At 43.2% G+C, this 21,594-nt stretch overlaps 1 protein-coding gene across 1 annotated transcript in view; it reads left to right on the top strand.

Annotated features, from left to right (window-relative positions):
• The first annotated feature begins 674 nt into the window (after nt 1-674).
• The window catches only part of LOC118560219 (NLR family CARD domain-containing protein 3-like), a 60,263-nt gene continuing 39,343 nt past the window's right edge, over nt 675-21,594 (top strand). Inside the window, exons 1-2 of the mRNA XM_036131055.1 lie at nt 675-699; nt 2,145-2,471. Of these exons, the coding sequence (XP_035986948.1) occupies nt 675-699; nt 2,145-2,471 (352 nt within the window). The remainder of the gene's footprint in view (nt 700-2,144; nt 2,472-21,594) is intronic.

The raw sequence follows: 21,594 nt of genomic DNA, 5'->3' as shown, positions 1-21,594 counted from the left end.
AAACCTCACAGGACCCTCAGACAGAGGCTGGTGCATCCCAAGGACAAAACCCCCAAACCTAAGATGAGCGGAGTGGTGTATGCAGTTCAGTCAGCGAGGAATGTTCTGATCTTTATATTGGAGAAACCAAACAACCTCTCCAAAGACGCATGGCTCAACACAGGAGAGCTACCTCCTCAGGACAAGACTCTGCTGTCCACCTACACCTAAAGGACAAAGGACACTCTGTGAGGACCAACATGTCCACATTTTGGACAAAGAAGACAGATGGTTTGAAAGGGGTGTGAAGGAAGCCATCTACGTCAAGAGAGAAAGACCTTAAACAGAGGAGGAGGCCTTAGGTTCCAACTCTCAAAAACTTACAACACAGCTATAGAATTAATTTCGGCCAATCATCACCTTAACTTTCACCCTCATTCAGGTGATCAAACATTGTTCCTTTAAGCCAAGCCAATAACGACCCTAACGACTCCTCGTTACAGAGGAGTTGACCATTTTCTGTTCAATCTGCTGGCTTAATGGCTTTAACGACCGCCCATTACTAAGGGGTGGACCTGTTTCTGTTGAATCTGCATGTTAGCTAGCCACTGGTTTTCAATAAGTGAGGCGCGCATCCCCTGGGGGGCACCAAAGAGTCACAGGGGAGGCGCGAGAAGACAGAGAAGAAGACAGCGATGCCACTCAGCTCTGTGAAACTATGTAGCGATATTTTTGCCTTTTTTCTGAGCGCGCAGGAACCAATCAAGCGCGCAGTGAGACGACTCTCAACGCTCAAAACCAGTCTGGCGCTTTGCTGTGAGCTCGCTCGGCTGTTTCTGCGCTCGCGACTTCAGAAACTGTCCATTCCACCAGCCAATCACAGACAGGTTTCTTTCCATCCAATCAGAGTAGGTCTTGCAAATACTGCATTCAGATGGATTAAATCAAAATGCTGCCTTTGGCAGAAATTACTAAACATAACGGTGGGATTGAAGAAAAAAAAGAAAAAAAAAAAAGAAAAAGTTTAATCTTTTAACCAAAAATATTTAGTCTAAAATATTTAGACTAAAATATTAGAGTTACTAAGAGTTACTAAGTGAGGTGTGAAAAATACTTTTGTCTCTTTTCTTTCTATCTTCTGGGAGGTGATGCAAAAGTTTATTCTGATCATAATCATCATCATTGTTATCGTTATGTAAAGAGCACTTTAACACGAGATAAAACAAAGTGCCAAACATCAGAAATACATCAGATAAGAGATAATAATGAAATGCTTGGTTGTTAAAATAGCAATAGGTTTAAATTGTGGATGAATTGCCTAAAAAGTAAATCGGAATATGGATTTGTTGCCATCTGTTAAATTCAGGTTTTCTTTTTTATTATTATTTCAACTGACGTCTCCTGTTGACGTGAGTTCAGATTGACATTGGCGTCTGTTTAGTTCAGTTTGTCTGCTGTTGAAATCAACAGTTTATGAATTTTGTGTAATGACAGGTTAATTTTAAAAGTAGTACCGCTGTTCATGATGTAAAACTAACATGTAAGATGGAAATAATTGGATGGATATTTTATGAATAGGCCATTTTTATGAATGTACTTTAAATAAATACAATAAAAACATGTATTGGGCTATCAGATGTTTTTTAAACAGCACAAAAGAAAGATGTATTTGCTGCAGGGACCTGTGTGGGGGGGTTATCTTTACCTATTCCAAGGGGAGGCTCACATTCAATGAATTTGAAAACCCCTGCTCTAACCCATTACAAGGCCTTTGTTGGGCAGTAGTATAAAACTTGGTACGCCACATTACTCCAGACTTTTTGAATTGAGAAAGCTTCCTGGAGAGGAAGCGAAATGTCTTCAACTACGGAAAACAAGTCCAGTTGCTTTGTTTTTTACCTTTTTTTTTAAATATTTGTACTTTGTTACTTGACACCTCTGATTCTGACTCCTGAGGAAAAAAAGTTCTTCATCAGAAACTGGTTTAAACCAGTTTCTGTGAGACAGGAGACAGGTGAGCTTAGATCACCTGGTTGGTCCTCAAACAACCTGCTGGACCTTCTTCAGTCTGAACTCTGAGTCAGAGAGACAGGGAGGAGACGGTCATGTGACCATCAGAGCTGCTGCTGATGTCCATCTCATCTTGTCCTCTGTTGTCCTCTCAGTCCCGAAAGTGGTGGTGGACTCGAACGTGGATTCCGTCGTGCTGCCCGTCATAACCAGACCACTACTGCCTGAAGACACTAAAGTGGAGTGGAAGGACGGATCCAACAGGACGGTCCATGTGTATGAGAATGGTGAAGATCATCCTGAAGATCAGGACCCGTTCTACAGCAACAGAACCATGATGAATGAAGACCCACTGAGAACTGGAGACCTCAGTCTGACTCTGAAACACCCAACAGATGAAGACACTAACATCTACACCTGCATCATCTCCAGCAGAGAGGGAGACATCCCAGAGAAGAAACGAGTTCATCTGGAGGTCAAAGGTCAGTGGGTTATATCTCCGGGTCAAAGGTCAGTGGGTTATATCTCTGGTTTAATGTTTCCTGGTTTTCACTGAACACACTAGAATGAGTGAAGATGAGGAACTGAGGCAGAGGTCCAGTCCAGACACAGACTTTAGCTCCCACAGCTTATCTCCACTGAAACCCAACCGTGTCCAGTGGTCTCCTTTCTCTGTCCTGGGCCCATGATCCATTAGTTGTCATATTAAAGACAGGAGAACTGAGGGAGCGGTTAATCCTGACAGGGGACCATTAGACCAGTTAATAGTCTCAGCAGCACTAACTGGTTAACGTTTCTTTCCATGAACTTACTGGGTTAAAATATGAATATGGACTTTTAAGCAGGTTGAAACATTTGCCTAAAGAGCAGAAATGGAGTGAAAGTTTTAGCTTCACCTCCTCTCCTGGATGTCAGAGCCTCTGTCCTCCTCACCAGCATTATGCAGATTTATGATCACAGGAATCAGGGTTAGGAGTTAAACTTGGTGTGCAGGGTTGGGATTTTTCCTCCTTTTATTATTGTAATTTGTTAAAAATGGGCTATATAGGCACATCGCTATGTTTGTTAGGGACAGCATGTGTTACGTCATGCACTGTTTCTGAGCACCACTGGGCTTTACATTGATGTGGCCTGTTGATGTGGCTCAGGAGAGGAGCTGCAGGTTTATCTTATAATGTCTCTGTTTCTGTGTTCCTCGCCCATCACACCGTAGGAGGAGTGTTGGTGTAGCTCAGGTGGGTCAGTGGAGACGATTTGGCCTCCAGGTAGAATCCTGCAGACACCCCAGATTAAAGTCAGGTGGTTAGAACTGAGTTTACTTTGAGGGAAGAACAGGAAATTAACTGCAGCCTTTATACGTGACTTCCTGTTAATCATGGGGCGGTTAACAAGTCTCTGACGTCACCCAGCAGGGTTCATAGAAGCGGAGAACATAGAGCGCAGAGCCAGTTTATATCACATAAAACTACTGAAACGTTGTCAAGTCTGCAGCACAGAGAAAAATACATGAGCAGACGTAACATTTGTGTCCTTGACAGGTATCTGTTAGTCGATGCTAGATATGGACTTAAATTATTTGAAATAATTTCTTTATGTAATATTTTTGATTATTCAGGTCTGCTGGAGTTTCTGAATTAAAGCCCTCCAAAATTGCTACATTAAAGGCATACTATGCAACATTTTTCAATTAATTAATGTGTTCCATACCGTTTTGGATGATTAAATGAGTCATTTCAGGTCGAACAAAGGTTTTCTCGCCCGCCCTGGTGGTCTGTGGGGGAAATACCGTACTTGCAATTGCAAGAGCTCACGGCCTGCACCCACAGGCTCAGAAGTCTCGTGCAAGACCGCGAGAGTCGGTCTTGCTTTACGGCGAGAACTCCATGTGTTTTTGCCCTGCCATTCACTATATGCACGCGCGAAAGCAACAACAAAAAAACGCGTGTTAACGTCAAATAAAGTTGCAAGCATATCGAGTTTTTTATTATTATTATTATTATTATTTTTTTTTATGTTGGCGAGGCGGTAGCGTGAGTTTGGCGAGGTGGCCGCCTCGCCAAGACAGCATGCGGAAAACCCTGATGTTCATACTTTCACTGTGTAAGTCATTGTTTGTACTGCCGTTTTTTTCACTTTTCGTTGCGTTCGCCTTTCTGCTAAGCTCAAAACAACCGCGCCTGGCTTGATGGAGAAACCAGAACAGCTGAGCATATTTATGACAGTGCACTTTTACTTTCGCCCTCTGGGGGAAGCCTCGCTGGAAAATCAACCCCGGTTGCATAGTATACCTTTAAATGAATTTGATGTAATGAACAGAACTGGACGACCCAGAATTCTTCCAGAGAAGACAGGTTGTGTTTAAAGAGACTTTATAGGTCACTGCTGCAGGGGGGCATTGGTGGCTGGTCACCTGACTGGTGATTGGAAGTCAGGAACACTCTACAGGAGTCTCACCAGAGACTGGTAAGAGTGTCAGGAGACAGGTGACAGGCAATGGGTCAGAACCTGGAAGACAGAGGCAGAGAGGAGGATCAAGGGGATAAATCAGAGTCTGTAGTCCGAGAGGTATTGCAGAGTCAGAGACAGGTGATCAGAGATCCAGGGACAATCCAGAGTAGAACCCAGGAACATTGTTAGAGCGCAGAAACAGGTTAGGTAACCAGCAGGCAATCAGGTCTGACAGGGGTAAGGTAGGCTCAGAGAATCAGGAGACAGAATCAGATTTGATCACAGACAGAAAACATTTGATTAGACTCACCAGAGGTTCGTAATGATCTGGTAGAGAAGACAAGGCTGAGGCCGGTATAAGTAGGTGAATGAATAGGTGACCGGAGTTGGAAAACTGAAACAATTCAATTCAATTAGATTTATTAAGCGCCAATTCATGAAACATGTCATCTCAAGCCATGTTACAAAGTCAAATCAATCATATTATACAGATTGAGTCAGATTATACAGATTGGTCAAAAATGTCCTATATAAGGGAACCAGTTGATTGCATCAAAGTCCCAACAAGCAGCATTCACTCCTGGAGAACCATAGAGCTACAGGGAGAGTTGTCTGCATTGTACATGGCTTTGCAGCAATCCCTCATACCAAGCAAGCATGAAGCAACAGTGGAGGGGAAAACTCCCCATTAGCGGGAAGGAAAAACCTCTAGCAGAACCAGAACCAGGCTCAGTATGAACGGTCATCTGCCTCGACCCACTGGGGGTTACAGAAGACAGAGCAGAGACACAACAAGAGAGACAAAAAAGCAAAGAAGCACACATTGATCCAGTAATCTGTTCTACAGTAGACTTAGACTTAGACAACTTAATTGTCATTTTGTATGCACAGAGTGCATACAGAACGAAAATCCGTTTTGCATACAGCTTGAAAAAGTTTTGGTAGATTGCAGTAGATTTACAGAATAAATTGCAGCTAATTTCAGTATAGAAGATTGCAGTAAGTTACAGGATATATTGCAGTAAATTACACAATATTGCAGTTAAATTACAGGATAAATTGCAGCAAAAAATACCAGGACGCAGCAGTGATTTCACAGTAAATCGATTAAAATGTAAACAAAGAGACAGTGATTTTTCAAAAACCATTTGTATGTTCAGAAATGATTGTGCAAGGGCATTTATGGCAGAATGCATTTTTGAAACTAAGAGTTCAGCAGCATTTGTAATGCTAGATAAAGATGCAATGATGCAAATGTGCAAATATGCAAATGTGGTACAGAGTCCAGTTTATAGTTCAACAGTCTGATGGCAACAGGGAAAAAGCTTTTGCAGAACCTGGTGGACCTGCAGCGGATGCTGGAACCTCTTCCCAGAGGGCAGCAGGGAGAACAGTCCATGGTGGGGGTGTGAGGGGTCCCTGATGATGTTACGGGACACGCAGCGCTGAGATGAGATGTCCTTGATCGAGGGAAGAGGAGCCCCGATGATCTCTTCTGCTGTCCTCACCACTCTCCTCACGTTCTTCCAGTCAGAGGCACTGCAGTCTCCACACCACACAGAGAGACAGCTGGTCAGAATGCTCTCTATGGTGCTTCTGTAGAAGGTCGTGAGGATGGGCAGGGAAAGGTGGGCTCTCCTCATCCTCCTCAGGAAGTACAGTCGTTTCTGTGCCCTCTTCACCAGTGAGGTGGTGTTCACAGACCAGCTGAGGTTGTCCGTGATGTCCACCCCCAGGAACTTGGTGCTGCTGACCACCTCCACAGCTGAGCTGTTGATGAGCAGTGGAGCGTGGTGAGGCAGGTTCTTCCTGAACTCGGCGATGATCTCCTTCGTCTTCTCCACGTTCAGGATCAGGCTGTTGTCTCTGCACCAGCCCACCAGCTGCTCCACCTCCTCTCTGTAGTCCTGGTCGTTGTCGTCTCTGATCAGGCCCACCACCGTTGTGTCGTCAGCAAACTTCACGATGTGATTGGTGGTGAACCTGAGGATGCAGTCGTGTGTCATCAGGGTGAACAGCCGGGGGCTCAGGACGCAGCCCTGAGGGGAGCCCGTGCTCCCTCAGGGTGATGACATCAGAGGTGTTCTGATGACCCGGACCGACTGAGGTCTGTTGGTGAGGAAGTCTAGCAGCCAGTTGAAGGGGTGTGCTGTAGCCCAGATGTTCCAGTTTTCCCACCAGATGCTGTGGGATGATGGTGTTAAACGCTGAACTGAAGTCCAGGAACAGCATCCGTACGTGCGTGTTCTTCTCCTCCAGGTGTGCCATGCTCAGGTGAAGAGCAGAGGAGATGGCGTCCTCAGTGGAGCGTTTACGTCATAGCAGGTGATCTGTCTCGCTGGATGATGCCACAGTTAACAGAACGCCAGACGTGGTGTACCTACTATGAAGAAAACAGAGAGAAGTTAAAAGTTGAAATGACAGCAATGATAATTGTTGAAATACAGCTTTTTCAATAATCTTACTGATAAAGTAGCTCCACCGGCTCCTGTTTAGAATCAGTATAGAGATCAACATCCTTCTGGACCCATTCAAGGCCATCCAAAACCCTACCTTTCTGATCATCCTCACATCTCTAGCTTTCCTGCACCCTCATATCCTCCTCCATCACTTCACTGTTCCTCCTTCCCTCTCTGATCTTAGACTGTGGATCTCTCCCTCCAGACATCAGAACCACCAATACCCCCACCAGTTCAGGTCTGAACTCAGAAGCTGCATTTGTCACAGCGTGTTACTGTGGTAACATTTCCTTCAGGACATACTCCAGTTTAAAACAAATAAGAGGTAATTAGCAATATAGCAAACAGGGCTCTGATATCAGTGCCTTAATGAGTGATGTCAGCCCTGTTACATGGATCAGTCCCTCCTCTATGAATCTCAAGTAATAAGGTCATTTTCGTGCCGTCACTTTGAGGCTTCATTTACAGAAATGTGCAATTTTGTATTCCTGAGAGAGGAGTGTGCACAAAGGCAATAACAGTACAGTGATTGTAACAAATTTAACATATGGTAACATATGGTGCACATATGTATTGTGACATACGATGGACAGTTGATCGACTAACTATCTGCTGAGAAACCACGGCATTGACAGTGGAGTGATTGATGGACCACAGTTTCTCAGCAGGGGCGATTGCCCTCACAGCTCTGGGGAAGAAGCTGTTTCTAAGTTAATTAGTTCTGACATTGAGGTTCTGAAGCGTTTACCATACGGGAGTGGAACAAACAGAGTATTGCCTGGGTGGGTGGGTGGGTGGGTGGGGGGGGGGGGGTCAGTGGAGATGTGTCTGGACCTTCTTTTGACTCATGCTGCATAAATTCAGTTTAGATCCTGCAGACGGCATCCCACAATCACCTGCTCTGTCCTTTGGTGGAGCTCAGACCCACTACAGTGGAGTCATCCTCAAACTTCTCCACTGTGTCTGTGGGGGGGGGGGGGGGGACAGCAGGACAGTCCTGGGTGAGAAGTAGAGGGTGACGCGGGAGTGGATTTTCACTCCTGTCCCATCCCACCCCCACAGATAAAAAAACATGTCCCATCCTAGACCCGGACCAGAGTAAAAAAAAAATCCGGTCCCATCCCACACCTGGTAAAGTTACTCCCACTCCCACTCAGAATGATTCACACTTTTGCATCACTCCAATTGTTGTTGTCTTCATTAATTTTCCTGACAATACATTAAACCTGAATGTCCATGAAGGGTCGGTCTAGTTCCCGATTTAGTTGTAGTAAAGGCCAGTTAAAGTAAAATAAATGATAATAATAAATAAATAATAAAAGTAACAAACAAGGAAAAAGACCATGCCAATCTTAGTTGACTAAACAAAATGTACAATGTTGCCTTTTACTAATTCATTAAGTGGTTGTTTCACATGAACAATGAAGTTACTTTTATGTTTCAAATTGCTGAAACTAAAGAATAATGCATCAAGCAAGAGATCTGTACTCAATCAAGAAAAAAGTGCATAAAGGCATTACTTTCACAATTTAGATAATGTAACTCAATGGTTCAAAAACTCATCATTCAAGCATATTAGTATTTTTCCATTTGCTATGGAATCAGACCCGGCTGCAGAAACAAATTACAGGGGAGGCATTCCATTTTTTTAGGGGGGCACACTTAAAGAAAAAAAAAATAATTTTATATATATATACTTTAGACTGAACAGTGGCTCTGGGACTACTTTAACAAACAAACAAACAAACACATAGCTATAGTGTATTCAGTGTTGCCAAATTAGGCAGGTTTCCAACCAATTGGGTTACATTGAGCTGGAACAAAAATAGCTAATGGGCAGATTGACAAATTTCGGACGCTTTTCACAAATTTTTGTTGGGTTTTTAGAAAGAATTAATAACGAAACATCTGCATCATCAATGAATAATAATTAGAATGAATAATATTGATTGATATAATAAAACAAGAAAAGAATAATGGTTAATCAAGTGTTTGGTCAATGTTAACGCCAAGAGGGGTTGAGTTCTACTGATCAACTCAAAAATATTTCATGACTGCATGTAAGAGAAATGTTTGATTGAGCTATACTGAGAGAAATTAAGTTTATATTAAGGTAGATTTACAACTCATGTTAAGAAGCTATTTATATATTTTTTTCCGGTTGGTATATCATGATTGTTAAAGAGATTTTGTGTGTTATTTGGTTGTCTGATTGTACATTTTGTTCCAAGCCTGTATGCTCATTTTTTTTCTTTGCTTCAGCGCAGTTAATGGCATGTTCTTATGTGTTTAATAGTTCTGTGCTTTTAACATGAGAGAGCTTGAGATTTAGGCTTGTTTGTTTTCTTTTAAGTTGGACAGGTTTTATGCTGTGTTTGGATTACTGTAAACTAACAGTGACATAACCTGTAGAGCTGTCTCTGGACAGCATCAGCTACACACTGATTAACATGAGCGCTGTTGTCAGGCTGAACACTGACTGAAGTAAAAATTCATACTAGCAGAGGTTCTGTATTTACAGCAGCTAGGAGAACAAGGATCCGAACAAATTAGAGTTCCCTTCTGCCTGCACGTAACCGTTCAGTTTGGCAGAGTATTCCTGCTGAGTTCAGCTTCTTGTGCTCCTAGTTGTCTAGCTAACCCTCCTAGTTGTCTAGCTAACCCTCCTAGTTGTCTAGCTAACCCTCCTAGCTGTCTAGCTAACCCTCCTAGCTGTCTAGCTAACCCTCCTAGCTGTCCTAGCTAACCCTCCTAGCTGTCTAGTTAACCCTCCTAGCTGTCTAGCTAACCCTCCTACCTGTCTAGCTAACTCTCCTAGCTGTCCTAGCTAACCCTCCTAGCTGTCCTAGCTAACCCTCCTAGCATGAATGTTTACTCCAGTTTAGACTTCAATGCTGAAATTAGAAACAGAAATTATTAACTCTGCTTCCAGCTCTCTCTCCTTTGCTTCGTTGTCACTTCTTGTAATTGTTTGGTACTCTTTGGTAATCAGCCCAAATTTCCATCCCGCGCTGCCGACACCGACGGTGAACACAGCCGAACCGCGGCGGCGACTGAAGGCTATGACTCAATGTTCCGCTCCACTCCAGCTGTGATTGGCTAGCATGTTGCCTTCAGTCGTTGATTTGATTAGTTAAATTGTATGATTGACACATCAAAGATGGTACTAAAAGGATGATGGCCACTCCGAGGTAAAAAAAACAAAAAGACAGCTCCCAGTCCAGGGCGGGCACGGCCCCCCAATGCCCGCCCATGCCGCCAGGTCTGTATGGAATATCAATAAACTAATTATGGTTTACTATCGGAACCATTACATTCATCGAACATTAAGACCTTTCAACTTTTATCAAAAACTGAGAGTAGGATTATGTTAATTTTGGTGGTGTGGAGCTGAAAGCGGAACTAACTGGAGCCAGAAAAAGCCGGTCCAGTCATCTCCGTCTCATTTTCATCCGACAAGACATGGAAGTAGACATGTTTTACTTTTGTCAGAAAGTGAAAGAGAAGTGTTAACATGTCGTTAGTTAACCCAGTTAGTGGGTTAAAATGGAAAAAAACCACCACCGTTCAAATAATACTAAATAAAATAATAAGGTAGTTTTAAGTTATTGGCCGTATTATTACACTGTTGCACATTGGAAAATTAGTCCTGGAAACAGAATCAGAATCAGACAAACTTTAAAACATTCCACACAAAATAATAAATATATAAACATATTTATATAAAAAAATATATACATATATAACTCTCTCTCTCTCTCTATATATATATATATGTATAAAGATACATATGTATAACTATAGATCTAAAATAAAGTGAGTAGTGACATTGTGCGAGGCAGTGCAAAGACTGAATGGGGGGGGGGGTCTGAATCACTGAGGGACGCGATGTAAAGATTGATGACCACAGGCAGGAATGATTTCCTGTGGCGCTCTGTGGTGCAACTGGGTGAGAGGAGTCTTCTGCTGAGTCAGTGTGTCATGGAGAGGGTGTGAGACATTGTCTAAGATGGACTGAAGCCGGGACAGCATCCTCCTCTCTGTGTCCAGCTCCTCCCCCACAACATCCCCGACCCTCCTGATCACTTTGTTCAGTCTGTTGTTGTCAGCGACCCTCAGCCCACTGCCACAGCATGTGACAGCAAAGAAGATGGTACTGGCAACAACAGACTCATAAAACATCCTCAGCGTCGTCCCACAGATGTTAAAGGACCTCAGCCTCCTCAGGAAGAAGAGTCGGCTTTGTCCCTTTTTGTAGACCGCCTCAGTGTTTCTAGTCCAGTCCAGCTTATTGTTAAAGTACACTCCAAGGTCCTTATACTCCTCCACAGTGTCAACAGGGACCCCCTGTAAGATAAGATAAGATAAGATAGGCTTTATTGAGCTCACATTGAAGAAATGTACTTGCCGCTCCTGGTTTCTCTCTCTCTCCCAGTCTAAGCAGTGCAGCGCAGCGCAGTTGTTTATGAGAGACACCAGAGAGCTGAGTGGGCGGGCCAGGCTGAGCGTGCGTGCTGATTGGCTGGCGCCGCTGAGCCATGTACCAGAGGGGAGGGGGAGCAGCAGAGTGCTCCTGTGACAGCGCGGAGACTTTGGATGAAGCTGCGCACTGACTCACACTCTGATGACCATTTTAATGGTCATCAGAGTGTGAGTGTCAGTTTTGCCCCCCCCCCCCCCCCCCCCCCCCCCTCTGTCCTGGGCCCGGGACAACTGACACAGTCACACAACCACAAACCCCCCCCCCCCCCCCCCCGGCGGCGGGCGTGTGTATATATATATATATATATATATATATATATATATATATATATATATATATATATATATATATATATATATATATGCTCTACGCTGTTCATCTGTGTCCCCTGAGTAGAAAGCACTCTTCTTATGGTTCAGGAGGACTTTCAGCTCAGGGGTCTCCCAGGGGTGGTTGTTAGCAAAGCACCGTAGCCGTCGTGTAGGCACAATGCTCTCCACATAGACGTTCATGTAGCCAGTGATAAATTTAGTCAGGCTGTCTATGTCATCACCATGAGAGCTTTGGAACATGCTCCAGTCTGTGGATCTGAAACAATCCCTCAGTGTCTCAGTGGCTTCGTCTGACCAAACTTTCACTGACTTCTTCTGTGGTATTGTCCTCACCAGTGGAATGTAATGGGGGAGCAGATAGATGAGGTTGTGGTCTGAGCATCCGAATGGGGGAGGGGGGCGGAGGTGTAGGCGTCCTTAATGTTAGCATAAAAAAGGTCCAGAGTTTTGTTTTCCCTTGTAGAACACGTGACGTACTGGGTGAGTGTGGGGAGGGTGGAACGGAGGGAGGCGTGGTTAAAATCCCCTGTGATCAGCAGGAGAGCGCTGGGGTGCTGTGTTTGCAGATTGTTTACTGCGGCGTGGATCCGCTCACACGCGGCGGTAGTGTCCGCTGAGGGAAGTATATAAACACAGAGCACGATCACGTGGCCAAACTCTCGCAGCAAATAGTAGGGTCTTAAACTCACTTAAGATTGAGGTGATGATGGGCTGGAATTAATCCTATAACAGTGTTGTACGTTTTTGAGAGACTCAGCTGTCCACGTACACCTTAAGGACAAAGGACACTCTGTGAGGACCAACATGTTCATATTTTGGACAAAGAAGACAGATAGTTTGAAAGGGGTGTGAAGGAAGCCATCTACGTTAAGAGAGAAAGACCAACCTTAAACAGAGGAGGAGGCCTTAGGTTCCAACTCTCAAAAACTTACAATACAGCTATAGGATTAATTCCAGCCAATCATCACCTCAGTTCTCACCCTCATATGGGTGATCAAAACATCGTTCCTTTAAGCCAGGCCAATAACGACCCTAACGACTCCTCGTTACAGAGGAGTGGACCAGTTTCGGTCCAATCTGCTGGCTTAATGGCTTTAACGACCGCCCATTACTAAGGGGTGGTCCTGTTTCTGCTGAATCTGCATGTTATCTAAGCCATTATAGGCCTTTGTTGGGCAGTAGTATAAAGCTTGGTACTCATCATTACTCCAGACTTTTTGAATTGAGAAAGCTTCCTGGAGAGGAAGCGAAACGTCTTCAACTACGGAAAACAAGTCCAGTTGCTTTGTTTTTTACCTTTTTTTGGAATAGACAGAGCTGTGAACGGGTCACCGCAGCCCAGATGGGCTTTGTGATTTTTATGTTATTTTTAATTTATTTGGTACAAAGATTTACTCGCCATGTGGCAGCTAGCCTTCTGAAATCCACTCGCCAAACGGGAAATTTACTCGCATTTGGCGAGTGGCGAGTGTTAATTTCGGACCCTGGATGGGGGCCTCCACCTGCATCGCCGTCATCTTCTCACCCAGTAGAGCCGGACGGATGGTGTTGAAGGCACTGGAGAAATCAAAGAACATGATTCTCACAGTGCTCGCTGGCTTGTCCAGATGAGTGTAGACTCTGTTCAGCAGGAAGATGATGCTGTCCTCGACTCCCAGGCGGGGCTGGTAGGTGAACTGTAGTGGATCAGTGAAGGGCCTGACCATGGGCCTTAGCTGCTCCAGGACTAGCCTCTCAAAGGTCTTCATGATGTGGGACGTCAGTGCCACAGGTCTGTAGTCCTGAGGGCCACTGGACGCGACGTCTTTGGCACAGGAACAAGGCAAGACGTTTTTTCTCCCTGTCTAAGGTTAAAAACAACAGAACCTTCCTGAAACAAACTCTTAAACCAAACTAAATACATGTAACTTAATAAAAATAAAATTATTACATTCACATTTCCTAACATTTCCCTCCTTTTAATAATTTTATTTACAATGAAAGCTTAACTTAAACAACTTCAAGTATTAATTTCTTGCATTCTGTATTTTCAATGAGACTGTCATTTTGTTAAGCATTTAACGTGGGAAAACTTAAACTACAGGTTGTATTTCTTCAAGAGGGATTTGTGAAAGCATTTGATATTGAAACATTATATTTCCCATAGTTTTAGCAATCATAGACTTTAGGCATGGGATTACACAAGCAGTAAAAACACAAAAAATAATAAGAACAATAATAATGGGTGTCATAATTTTCAGCAAGAGGTGCCAACCAGGATCATGAAAAGAACCAGGAGAGAAAGTCCATACTTAGAGGAACAGCATCCTGGGACATCGCTTGTTTCAGACTCTTTAAAGCAGACATAGCTTCAGTAACATGATTTTCATTGGCATTAGAAATATACATACAGCAGGATGTTCCAATCATCACACATACGCCACCCTGACTAGCAGTTAACATTTCCAAAACCATTCTGTTTTGCAGTACCATTAGACGCATTTCACTTAGCTGTTAGTTTTGTCCTTTATTAATGTCCATCGTCATGTTTACCAGGGTCTTCATTCTGTAGTCCAGTGTCTCGATCATCAGCATAGATTTACCAACTCCAAACCACGGGAAAAGTGAAAGTCCTTTTCCATTCGCTGTGCTCCAGTCCAGTTCTCAGAGGGAACATTGGAACCCCATATAGGATCATGGGGCTGGAACACTGAGCTGGAGCTGAGTTCTCTTTTCATCCTATTAAAGGAGTGATGGTCCTTTACAACCTGAGCTGAGATGATGATAGTGTGGTCCGAAACAAACACAGAAGCACATGTACATGACCAGCTGAGGGGCAGTGATGGATAAATGCTGTCTCCTCCACACAGGAACCAGCCACCCTCTGTAGGAAAGTTAACTTGTGGTTTCCAAGTAGAACAGCTGGAGTACGTTCCATTAAGGGGGATGCCGCAGACAAAGTCAGAGTAAAAGTCAGTGATGATACTCTGGCATCCTGCTGCATGTCCTACCTTCACCATATCGTTCTCTCTAGGTAAGTGAATACACACTGGATGTTTCATTCCTTTAGACATGACAGCCTTCATCTTCTTGGGATAGCCTGTGAGATTACTGTTAGAGAACAGTGACGACTTTACTCCTTTGCACACTTGTTCCATCATAATCTCCCCAGTCGTGGCCATCATAATCTCCCCAGTCGTGGTGTTCATTAGTTGAGCAGGCATAAACTGGAATGCATATGATGCAAAACAAATAGCCTGTGAGGTGTTCATGGGGGTTATGTAGAAGGTAGGCTGCTTGGTAGATTTAGGCATGACAGAACACACGTAGCAATCAGTCTTGTTATGCTACTGGACTGCAGCTCTTGCAAACGTTTCCCATAGGTTGTCATCGTAGTGGTTTGGGATATCACCCAGCCAAATCTTCATGGCAGCGGAGTGGATGAGCCTCTTCCTCTCTCACTCAGCAGGTCTGGACTCAAACAGATAATGCACGGAACAGCCACAACGCAAAAGAAGTCCCATTTCCATGGGGACCGCATTTTTGCTAGGTTAGCAGAGATGTTAATTTTACCCAGGACTCTAAAGGATCAGTCGATTTCTTCACCGACGTTGAGACGAGTGGCCCTAAAAAACCAAACCCCTTTGCAGTAGGACTTCCCCACTGCTCAAAGTAGGTATTTAACACTCCCTGTAACTTACAGTGGCTGAGGTGACTCCAGAGAGGTCTTTCAGTGATCTTCACAGCTGTTGCCGTGGTCAGGAGCACTTGGAATGGTCCTTCCCACCATGGGCTTGCCCAGTTCTTTTCGATAGGGTAGTTCACGCGTGACGTCAGCGCTACATCCGGGTCACGGTGGTTGGCAAAAACAGTACTGCTGTCGTCTACTACATGACAAAACGGGTGATTTAGAGCGTACTTTTAGTTAGTTTATTTTTGGAATCTAAACAATGCCTACGACTTGTTGTGCTCCCGGTTGCACAGAGAGGCATTCCAAATCGTTGGATGTACGTTTCTGTCGTTTACCGAAGGAGGAAGGACGAAGAAAGAAATGGATATTTTCAATGAAAAGAGCGCAGGCAGACACTCCCAATGGACTGGGGGAGCCATCATATTACGACAGAATTTGCAGTCTACACTTCATCTCCGGTAAATACAACTTAATTCTGCTCTAGTCATTGTTCTACTTAAATAGCGGTGGAGGGGGGGTGGCGATCGCTACACGGGCCGGAGAAGCGGCTGCTGCAGCAGCCGCTTCTCCGGCTGCATTACGCCCCCGTTCACAGGCGCTAGTACTTCTGTGTTTACGCTGCAATGTCGCCGACACCCCCACCCATTTTAACAAGACAAAAAACACCAAAATAATCCGTAGTGAACAATGTTTTTTTTAACCTACCAGGCGGGTCTTCCTCTCTGCTGAGACGCGGCCTGTGTCCGACGCCGCTTTGTGCTGTTGCAAAAACGTGTGAACAACATCCATCCATTTTCTGACCACTCAACCATCAACTTACTCTTAAAACGATCTTGTGATACGTTATCTAAAGAAGAAAAATACTTGAAGAACTCGTCAGTTTCTCTGTTTGCGTCCGCCATGGTGTTCGTCTTTTGCCAACTAGTTCGGCGGGCATGCGCGAAAAACCCGGATCAAAACAATAACAATGAACTGGTCTATTGTAAGTTATATCTGTAAAGTCTCTCTTTATAGATGTCGTAGTGAACCTGGAGTCTGTTCTTTCTCCACCTGCGTTCAGCTTTTCCACATTCCCTTTTTTCACTTCTAACTGCTGGAGCATTTCTCCAAGGAGATTTTTTCTTCCCGGAAAAAACTTTCATTTTAACTGGAGCAATGCAGTCAATGATGTATGAGACTTTAGACTGAAAGTTATCTACTAGCTCATCTACTGAGTTACGCTCAAGGTTGAAGTAGCAGAATAAGCTTGACAAGAGGCCCAAGCTGATTCTGGAAACTGTCATGTCTGATAAACGTACTGCCAGGGCCCGGTGAATATCACAAGGAAGTTATCTTAAGGTCCTCAAGACAGGCATGTTCTGTGATATGTAGAGGAGGAGGAGGATCTGGACCTCTGCGTCCTTTGGAAGATGCTGATTTAGTCACAGAACTGTGGTTTTCAGAATGGCTATGTGGAGAGGATGTCAACTGTAGACCAATCTTAAATACTTTGTTCATGTTATGAGAAAAATCCAGAAAAGGAACGTCTGGGCTTTGTGGAGAACAGGGAGAGGGGGGTGCAGTCTTTACAGGTGTTCGTGACGATGGCGGTTCTTGGTCCTCTCTTTGTCCTGCTGAGATCTGGGATGAATCCTCCTGTAATTCTGATGTAGCCTCTTTCTGTGTCATCTTTCTGGCCATCTTTATCTTGGCTTGTTCGGGCTGCACTGGGCTTATCTTTTATTTAGGCACTGGATGTACTTTGTTTTGGGACAAAGCTGATGGCGTATGGTTCACAGAATAGAAGATGTTTGAAATCAGCCGTTTTGCACCTGACCTATTTAGAGAGAAACCATCTCTGTTGAACAGATGTCTTCTTTCCCAAAAGATGTTAAAGTTGTCTATGAAGGTTACAGTTGTTTGTTTGCATGTTTTTTCCAGCCATTTGTTTAGCATCAAAATTCTGGAAAAAATCTCATCTCCACAATTAACGGGCGAACAAGGCCCGCTGAGAAACACCTTGACATTAAGACCATCAACTAGATTTAGCAGACGAATGTAATCCTCTTTCAATACTTCTGATTTTCTTATCCGGTTGACGTCGCCCAGGGCTTCAGCTTGTATTATGAGTTTTTCCAGGGTCGGGCGCTCTTTCAAGATCCTTGAAAGGATGTCTAATAAGTCAGACACCAGGACAAAGTTAGAAGGGCTATAAATCAACATCTCTGTGTTTTTCTTGTTACAGAAATGTTTAATCCCACTTACAGACCCATTGCATTATATCAGGGTCCTTGGCCCTGTGGCATGTCTTTTTTCTGTTAGCTTAGAGTAAAGATTGTTGACATACCTTTGATTGATGTCATGATCTTCCTGGTTCACTCCTATCATTTGTTGTGGGAACAGCCCGCTGTTGTTTCACTTGTCCTGGGACAGTTCTCTGTAGTCTCGGCCAGTTTTCTTTGTCTAGGCGTGGGGTTCGTTGATCCTTTGGTCTTGCACCCAGAGTGGTCCAGGGATTCTCATTTTCCTCCGGGGACTGTTTGTTCGCCGAGTCGCTGGGCTGGTGGTCACCGCTCGGAATCACGGGCAGGGTCGTATCATTTCCATACGCGCCCTTTATATCATAATTCAGTTCAAGTTGGCAGATTTTCTGTTCCATAACAGCTATCTTATTTAGAAGCATGTCAAAGTCCTCTGTGGTGAAGGTAGGGATCTTTTAAAAATAAAAATAAAAAATAAATAAAATAAACTAAATAAAATAACTTAATCCAACTTTCTGTGGTTTTGGCTAAGAGATAAAAAGGAGATAAAAAGTAAAAAGCAGGAAAATGCAAGCAAGCAGGGAGCAGAGAAAAAGCGTCTGAGCAGGCAGAGAGGCGGAGCAACGTATGGAACTGACCATAAAAAAGGAACTCTATGACCGTAACTCTCTGATTGAATGTTGTGGCTTAGTGACCGGAGGGCTGGCAGATGTAATGCAGGCACGGGGCCCTAAGAGCACCAAAGCAGGAGGCAGGAGGAGTGGCTGGAAGAACCAGAGTGTGACTGACGATCCAGGTTAATCCAGGGAAGGGGTCTCACGCCCGGCTTGGTACCACCAAGGGAATATGAGTGGAGATGCCCGAGTAAGATCTGAGCGGCAGGGATTCGGATGTCTGGTCCTCAGTACACAGAGCCAACACAGGTGAGTAAATCCAAAACACGACAAAACTGAAGAAGACAGAAGACAGGATTAGTCCAAAAACTGGGTTTCCAAAACTCACAAGTATGAAGCACAATGAAGTCCTTACAACTTCTTCTCCTAAATTAGACTTTTCACTGCATTAACTACTGACATCAAAAATGGCCTGTAGGAAAAGATGTTTCGAAACTAAGACTATTTAAAAATGAAATGTAACTTTTTTTTATTATTCAGAATATAATTATTCAAGAGAATAGCTTGTTGAGCTGGACATCAATCCTTGTTGAACATAAAGAGCAACCAACAAAAACAGGTCCATGTATTAAAATGTTTGACCACTACTTAATGCTGTGGTGAGATTTCTGAACATTTCTGGTAAAAAGTATTGATTACATAAACTCTAAAACAAATAATGAAATTAAATTATCTCGCTGCTGCAGCTTTCATTACTTCTTTGTAGAGCACACACACTTTAAACATCACCTAAAGGACCCAACTCATCCATAATTTGTAAAAATTGCGATTATATTTTAAATCTGATTAATAGTCCAGCCCTAATTCATACCAGGGGCGTAGGAAGGTTTTAAAAAGTGTGGGGGGGGCAAATAAGATAGATAAGGTATTATAGCCAAATGGCGAGCGGAGTGAACCAAAACATCTTTTGGGTCCATAGGCAAGGAAAAGTGAAATGCACTCCTATTTAACATGTTTAATGAGCATGCTGATTAAAGAGGCAATCAGTACATTTACATCTATATCAGCACTGTAGGCTTAAGAGTTATTTTTTCGAGGCACATCATTATCTTCTCAACATTTAGGAGGTATTTACCAAACAAAGAACTACCGCAAGAGGCATAGGCAACCACAGGTCATTAAACTTAAGGTTGTGCATAAAATGTAAAAATGACCAGAAAGGCAAAATTATCAGCAGCATTAAGGAAACCTTTAATGTTTTGTGACATAAAAACTGGAGTACAGATAAATGGTCTGCAAAATGGGTAATACTGAACTACAGCAAACAGTAATATCAACATTCTTAAGGAGATGATTAGTCAAATTTGCCAAAAAACCTGAGGCGACGGTCATTCTTGCGGGCAAAGTCTATGGCTACTTTTTTCAAATCAAGTTCATCTGTCAAGTCTTTATGGCCATGCAGAATCAAACAATTATTAAGCCTGTCTTGCCGCATTGTTGAACGGAGATAGGTCTTGATTTTTCTGTGTGGAGAGCGTGCTGACGTAGCTGTTGTGACAGGGACGGTCAGATAGATCTTGATGAGTCTTTTCAACTCAGACACCAAGGGGAAGTAACCAAACCTCAACTAGGGTATAACTATGCCCTCTATTGAGCCCTCAAAGGAACTAGGTTCAAAGACTACATGGACAGGTGATTTCAATTAATTTTATAAAATACAAATATTTTAGTATTATGATTTTGTAAAACATATCATAATGCAGATTATACAATTTCCATAATTTTGATATATTACTCAATTTTGGATGATAAGGGAAAACAACAGATATTGACAGATTAAATTTGGCATTATCTGAAAGACAAAGAACAATGTTTAAATATACTATTATTACATACTGTTCCATAAATGATAAGCTTTTTTAGTTAAGAGTAATTTTCATTTGAAGCTCCTTCTATGGGGACAGCCATCTTGGTGAAGAACAGTACTGCCTCCTCCAAGTTTGTGACGTAACTGTGTGGTATCACCTGTAAAGCAAGTCCCAATGCCCTATCTGTCCCCTTGTAAATAAATATCTGTTTTCATGCCAAAATATTTTTTAACCTCTTAAACAAAGATAGTATTAAGCTTTTAAATTAAAATTAATACTAATTTAACATTTTAGAGACATAAAAAGAAAAATTCAATTCAATTCAATTTTATTTACATAGCGCCAAATCATGAAACATGTCATCTCGAGGCACTTTACAAAGTCAAGTTCAATCATATTATACAGATTGGGTCAGATTATACAGATTGGTCAAAAAAGTCCTATATAAGGAAACCAGTTGATTGCATCAAAGTCTCTCCAAGCAGCATTCACTCCTGGAGAAGCGTAGAGCCACAGGGAGAGTCGTCTGCATTGTTGATGGCTTTGCAGCAATCCCTCATACTGAACAAGCATGAAGCGACAGTAGAGAGGAAAACTCCCCATTAACGGGAAGGAAAAACCTCCGGCAGAACCGGGCTCAGTATGAACGGTCATCTGCCTCGACTGACTGGGGTTACAGAAGACAGAACAGAGACACAACAAGAGAAACAAAAAAGCACAGAAGCACACATTGATCTAGTAATCTGTTCTACATTAGATGGTAGTAGCGGGTGAGCCGTCTTATTTAGCCGTCTAAATAAGCATTAAAGTACGGTTTATGGGTTGGGTTCTACAATGTTATGAGTATAAAACTCATCTTTAGAACCAATCTCTGCTCAAAATGGTGATCTGCACCGCCTAATCTACTTCCAGCAGTTATCATCAGTTATTGCAACCGTAAACTGCAGAAAATACGGCCAGATTGGCTCATTCATTACTATTCTGAGTTTACTCTGCTCCTGCTGTCACGATGAGCTGCAGTGCCTTATGAGGCGGAGGGATATTTCGGCATCACTTAGCAAAACAGCCCAAGGTGGATGATGAATCAGAAAGGTGAAAAAACTAAGGTTTTTCCCACTTTTACCCGATGTTTGTTACATCCAACTGCCATGCACGTGAGCATTGTTGCTTCAAAAATAGCTCTCGTGAATTTCAATGGTGAAGTCCTCTGCAAATCCGAAATAATTGTTGTTGATCGCAGCTGTGTCCAACAGCTCCTACAGCTGCTAATGCGCGGCGAACTGCCGTCGGCTCTCCGCTTATCCACGCCACAGGATGTGATGTCAGGCGGTAATTACTGCCCATATTTAGACAATAATGGCCGCCCCCATACACAGTGATCCAGACAACAATTTATGTTTTTTTTCTTATTGATTAACGCTAAATTCATTAAATAACCACGAACGTATTAGTTTTAGGTATAGCTCATTATCCCCTGATTTTTCCTTGTTG

This window comes from Fundulus heteroclitus, unplaced genomic scaffold, assembly GCF_011125445.2.
Source record: "Fundulus heteroclitus isolate FHET01 unplaced genomic scaffold, MU-UCD_Fhet_4.1 scaffold_41, whole genome shotgun sequence".
Classification (NCBI taxonomy): Eukaryota; Metazoa; Chordata; class Actinopteri; order Cyprinodontiformes; family Fundulidae; genus Fundulus; species Fundulus heteroclitus.
The sequence above is the reverse complement of the archived record's forward strand: the minus strand, read 5'-3'. Positions and strand labels throughout refer to the sequence as shown.